Source organism: Trichomycterus rosablanca, chromosome 8 (assembly GCF_030014385.1).
Source record: "Trichomycterus rosablanca isolate fTriRos1 chromosome 8, fTriRos1.hap1, whole genome shotgun sequence".
NCBI lineage: Eukaryota > Metazoa > Chordata > Actinopteri > Siluriformes > Trichomycteridae > Trichomycterus > Trichomycterus rosablanca.
Genome location: NC_085995.1, coordinates 31856851 through 31863399, shown reverse-complemented (window position 1 = coordinate 31863399; position 6549 = coordinate 31856851). Strand labels below are relative to the sequence as shown.

Genomic DNA, 6549 nt, shown 5'->3' with positions numbered 1-6549 from the left:
GTCATCAGTGCCCAAGTCTTAATGATGTGCATGGGGAGCGAAGGCTAGCACATCTGGTCCAATCCCACAAAAGAGCTACTGTAGCTCAAATGGCTGATAAGGTTAAGCTGGTTATGACAGAAAGGTCAAGTCAAATTTATTTGCATAGTGTTTTTTTTACAATAGACATTGTCTCAAAGTAACTTTACTCAAAGTAACAGACCAAAAATCCTTGTTGAGCAAACCAAGGGCGACAGTAGCAAGGACAGTTACAGGATGAAACCTTGAGAGGAACCAGCGTCAGTACGTGTAGCAGCGAACTGCTTAGAGTTACCTGCTGACCCCTGTCAACCGGCGAAAGCACCTACAGGGGCAACTGGACCATGTAGCAATGGAAGAAGGTTGCTTTGTTGCCTTTTACCTTTTAATCTAATTAAGCATCTGTGGGATGTCCTAACAAACAATCAATAGAAGCCTCGCCAACTTATATGACCTACGGGAGTTTCTGTTAATGTCTTATGGTTCTGTCAGATAACCACAGGACACCTTCAAAGGTGTTGTGGGGTCCATGCTGTGACAGGTCAGTGATGTTTTAGTGGCACAACTGGGACCCACACAATGTGAGGCAGGTGGTTTTAAACTTAAATACACTTTTAAGTAAAATGTATGTCATAATAGGATTGGGATTCTATTATGATTATGATCCTATTATATAATTTCTGCTACTGTTCTTCTTCATGTGATTAAAATGATTGAAACACTTTTACAGCATTAGCAAATTTAAGTTCTTTCATTGAAGTTTATTTTGGGAAAAACGAACTATTACATCAAGCTGAAAGGGAAATTTGTTTAGATGGTCACATGTAATCCAAAACCCATAAAAACATAACAAATCTGGCATAAATTAGAGGTTTCTTTAACAGAAAACTATTTCCTATTTTAGAGAGACTTAAAATCCTGGCAATTCCACAGCCAACCACAGCTAGCATTAACCCTGTCACTTTTGTAGCTGAAATACGGGAGCTGAGGACATTGATTTAATTCATTTGTCACTATGCTGCCTTTCTACGACCCTTGTTACACTAGCATTCACAATAGACAGGCCAAAACTGGAACTGTATTGTGCTTATGTAACCAATGTGTGTCTAAGTAATTGGGATTCCGTAATCGAATAATAACTGAATGTGGGAAAACCTCCTCTGTTTCACTAGATTCATCTGCTTCTTGTTATGGCAAAATATGGACAATGACAGGTTCACATTTAACAAAAATTAATTTAATGTATGCAAAGCTTTTTTGCAGTATGAAACATGGAAGAATAAATAAAATTGTGGTAATGTGCAGATGATGGTGGCCCTGATTTAAATATAAGTCCAGAACAGACTATTACACTACATCTTTATGAGCAAAACTGATTGACATTCATTAATGCATCAAAATGGGCACTAATCAACAAAATGAAATGAATGAAAATCCATCCTTGGTGTAGAAAACTAAGTTTAAGTTGATAGTTACCAGTAATTGTTGGTGTGCAGGCCCTGTCTTATGATAGGGGATGTAGACAAGGTTGCATTATACAGGACAGGATGGGGTCTGGAATAGATGGTTCCTCTCATGCTGTATGGTTTTGTCAGTTGGTTAATGTAAGCTCCTGTGCACTGTAGCTCTCCGCCCAGCTTTCATCTACACACCACACACACAGTTACTCGCACATACTCGACTAGTGCAGACGACCTTCACTTAACAATTTGCAAACAGAGACAAGGGTCACATGCATCATCTAAATCTACAGTATATTAGTTTGTTATGAAAATAATCTACACTAAAATTTGAGAAAAATTTGATCACAAAAGACATCTGGTTAATATCTGTTAAAGATACAAGGCATGCTAACATGCATTTCAGCACATGAACAGTTTAAGTCAAGAACAAGTCAACACGTGAAAGCAACATGTACACTAGCATTTTGGAGTTCATGTGTTTTCAACTCTCCCACTGCTAAAATGTGTATAAAATCAACTATATCCTTCTAACTTTGTGGCAATGCTTATATGCTGTGATAACTTTGGGAAAAGCTATTTCCGTTCCAGAGTCTCATTTCCTCATCTCCACCAAAAATCCCCACTGGATAATTTGGATTTATTGCTGTGTTAATGAACATGGATTTTAAATGGGATGTCTGATAAGCTCACAGTCAGGTGTTTACATAATTTCATCCAAATGCAGTTTAGGTTCATTGAAAAATATGGCAAAATCCTACAACTTTGTGGCATGCCCCACTTATGTGTCATTTGTGATTATGATTTACTGCAGCTGGTGATTTTTCTTTGCACAATAAATATAGGTAGTTTCAGTGCACCCAGTAAGAAATACATGGAACAGTGGTCTTTTTGCCAAGGTTAGAAAGAAAGTGAAAAGGTCACCTTATGTTGAGATGTTATTGTGCTGGATGGTCAAATCTAATCCAAGAGGTTCCAAAATCAGGTCTGCCATGAATCCATTAAAAGTTGCTGGACACTGTAAAGCTTACATTGGTTTATAGGCTGTTGTGTAATAATAAGCCCCTGCTCCAAACCCGATGCCTAATTAAGGTTTGTTGCTAATCATTCAGAGGAACAAAAATGCAGGGACAGGCTTCTTTCTTGCAGGGTAGCCTTTAAGTCTATTGCGATGTAAAGTTTGCTTGACTTTGCAAAGTGACACTTGTGTTTTCTTATTCAAGGCAAACCTGATTTTGGTCTCTCAGCAGAGGGTGACACTGGGTCTGTGGGTCACAAAAATGACCACTGACAACATGTACTTCTTAATGAGTGGAGTCAACCAAGACCTATTTCTATTGCAGTTGTAGAAGTCACTGAAATCCCAAGACTGCTATGACATACTATATGTCCCTTATGTACTGTATGAAGACTTTAGCCTTTACTGGATGTATGATTTTAGATTGTGTAAAAATCCAGGGTAGCAATAAGGAACTAATCCCTCATCAAAGATATGAATCCTTTTTATAATTTCTATAATGTGTAATATTTCATTTCATATCATGTGTTTATAATAGCTAACAGTCTACATGTTTTACTTTAAGTGTGTAATTCCAAAATAATATATTTCATTAGAGTTTAATACAATACACTTGTGTTACTAATCACTTGGTGTATGATATCCAAGACTAAATTTTAGTTCAGTATGGCAAATTAATTGGAAACTTAATCAGCTCTTAGTTCTAGTAATGATTTGCCGGATGCAAAGCAACCCCTAACGGTGTGTTCCCATTTAAAAAAAAAATCTCTCGTCATAGTCTATATTAAGAATCAGAACTCAGTCAAACTATGTAAAACAAGAAACATCTATGAACAGTAATCCAACAACACAATATGTCATTAACATGGAATATAAACATGGAAATAATAAGAGATTAGGACTAGAGAATAATGGAAAAAATGACCGAAACACTGCTCAGGATGAAAGGCAAATGCACGAGACTGCACAAAACAAACAGCTTCACATATTAAATATGCACAACCTAATCCAGGAAACAAGACACAGGTGAACGCAATCAAAAATCCAAAAACAGAATGGGGGCAGAGATTACTAAAACAAAACAAAGAACACATGCTGTGTCGCCAGTGAATTCACAAAGTAATGTAAAGAGGAGTATAATTTACACTCCATTAACAATTGTTATTCTATTGCATCTTGTATTTAGAATTTACACTGCAAAGATTTTTAACTTTTTCATAAAACTATGATCATACACAATATCCATTTAGTTGTACTGAAATCTCATGTGTGCACTGTGAAAAAAATCAGCTTATTAACACTTGAATGCTGACTTTGCTTTGTTGTTGGGCTCTGTGATAGCTTGTATACTGAACGTTGCACAGCAGCATGGATACTGGAGACCTGATTTTAAGTAGTTATAATAATGACTTTTTATTATTATTATTATTGTTATCATTATTATCATTATTAGTTTTTATTATATATTTATATTGTTATATAAATAATAATAAAAATAATATATAATAATACTCAATAAGTTATTATTATTATTTTTAGTATTTAATAAAAAGCAATAATATTTGAATATATAAATTAATTGTCCAAGTTAAAAACAACAGCATAAGTAGAAATGAACCCATGCTGCATATTATAAAATATGATTGCAGTATAAACCTAAGAATGTAAGGCCTGTTCTAACCTTAATGGCTCAGCCTTAATGCAATTATTAGAAAACCGTGAATTTTGTATCTCTGAGTTATGCTTTGCCACTGGCAATAATGGCACCATGTTCTTCCTACTTTCAAATAAAATGCTTCTGTTAGTTCTAATATAAACTGTGCACTTAATTAACAGAAGTGAGACGAATTTGTTTGGATGTGGAATGATGGAAATAGAGAAAGACAGCAAGCAAATGTTTCATGCAGACCCAGAACGCCACACAAAGAACAGACCGTTTAAACTAAACAAAGGGCAATGAGATACAGCAGCACTGCGTGGGTACTGCAATATATTTACTTTATACTAGAACGGCTCAACAGAGGTGTTATGCAACATTAACCAACAGAGGTGAGAAGTAACAAAGTGTTAGTACTGTTTTCACTAACATTATGTACAGGTGTAAATATTTATGCTATTATGTATTTTAACTGAATACATGTTGCCCCTAGATACATTTCAAAATGCTAACAGACTTTCTGTAAACTACATTTTCAATACAGATCTGTTACTCTAGAATTAATATAGCTGATTTATAATAATAATAATAATAATAACAATAATGCAGAACTTTGTTACGCCATGTCAATTCGGAAGTTTACACCAATCAGCCATAACATTAAAACCACCTCCTGGTTTCTACACTCACTGTCCATTTTATCAGCTCCACTTACTATATAGAAGCACTTTGTGGTCCATCTGTTTCTCTACATATCTATTTAACCTACTTTCACCCTGTTCTTTAATGTTCAGGACCCCCACAGAGCAGGTATTATTTGGGTTATGGATCATTCTCAGCACTGCAGTGACACTGACATGGTGGTGGTGTGTTAGTGTGTGTTGTGCTGGTATGAGTGGATCAGACACAGCAGAGCTGCTGGAGTTTTTTAAATACCTCCTACCTAGTTGGTCCACCTTGTAGATGCTCATCTATTGCTGCTGTTTGAATTGGTCATCTTCTAGACCTTCATCAGTGGTCACATGACGCTGCCCACGGGGCACTGTTGGCTGGATATTTTTGGTTGGTGGACTATTCTTAGTCCAGCAGTGACAGTGAGGTGTTTAAAAACTCCATCAGCATTGCTGTGTCTGATCCACTCATACCAGCACAACACACACTAACACACCACCACCATGTCAGTGTCACTGCAGTGCTGAGAATGACCCCCCCACCCAAATAATACCTGCTCTGTGGGGGTCCTGACCATTGAAGAACAGGGTGAAAGCAGGCTAAAAAAGTATGTAGAGAAACAGGTGGACTACAGTCAGTAATTGTAGAGCTGATAAAATGTGGAGCTGATAAAATGGACAGTGAGTGTAGAAACAAGGAGGTGGTTATAATGTTATGCCTGATCGGTGTATATCTTACCCAGGTCACAGTACAGTAAGTGATTCAGATGTTGTTTGACAACTGCCTACCTCAGCAAGTAATTAGTAATTACATCAATTATTTTTTCACTTTAAGTAAAGCAAAAACAATATGCATAAAGCATAGATTTGGGTCTAACTTGACTACAAAATTACAACTTTTACCATTCACTAAAATAATTAAGTACATTTACCTGAGTAAAGAGCTGGTGTACTTCTGGCACCTCTGTTAACCAGTGACGGACTAATAATAAATGTTAAGCAGCTGAACATGTCTCGCTCAGGTGTATTTTGTACAGGCATAGCAAGGCAGGCAGGAGATGGCATGACATGGGGAGGAAAAGGGCAGCTGAGTTTGGCTTTTACATGAACATCAAACAAGTGCTCACCCTTCTAAAACAAAAATGGCTGCCAGAGTGGCTACGCCCAAATGCCCTCCTCATCATCCTATTGGTTAAGATGGCAGGGGTTCAGCCAAGTGCAGCATGGGAAAGAAGATCTGGTTAGTGAGCAGGTAGAAGTGTTCCAAGTGGAAGTGACCGCCAAGTGCAGACCCAGGTTCAGTTTAGCATGTTTGCACCACATTGCACAATTATCTACAGGATCAACTGATCCTGGATCTGTACTTAGGGTCGACTTCTACCCATGTGACTTAGAGAAACACCAGGAGACGTGATTCACTGAGAAAGATGAGTCTGCATTAGAGTTGGGGTCAGTTTTATTTCATTTATGCTGGAAACAAGACATAATGGGAAATTAACACTCTTATGAAGAGTGTCCATCTCCAATTAAAATACCAAAACTAATACAGCAAAGAAAGAAAAATAAAATTGGCCCCATCTCTGGCCTTGCAGTGAAGAGTATGCTTATATGAATGGTGAATACTTTATTTCTATTAATATTTTTATTTAGCCATGTTATATCTCAAAGAAAAATAAGCCAATGGTAATAGGAAAATATGAAAATATCACATTTGGAAAATACATT

At 36.8% G+C, this 6549-nt stretch overlaps 1 protein-coding gene across 1 annotated transcript in view; it reads right to left on the bottom strand.

Moving 5' to 3' along the window:
• Positions 1 to 1566: 1566 nt before the first annotated feature.
• erc1a (ELKS/RAB6-interacting/CAST family member 1a) overlaps positions 1567 to 6549 on the bottom strand; it is a 28515-nt gene continuing 23532 nt past the window's right edge. The window contains exons 17-18 of the mRNA XM_063000059.1: positions 5952 to 6009; positions 1567 to 1662 (exon numbers count right to left, since the gene is read on the bottom strand). Coding sequence (XP_062856129.1) covers positions 5983 to 6009 — 27 coding nt within the window. The 3' untranslated portion in view covers positions 1567 to 1662; positions 5952 to 5982. The remainder of the gene's footprint in view (positions 1663 to 5951; positions 6010 to 6549) is intronic.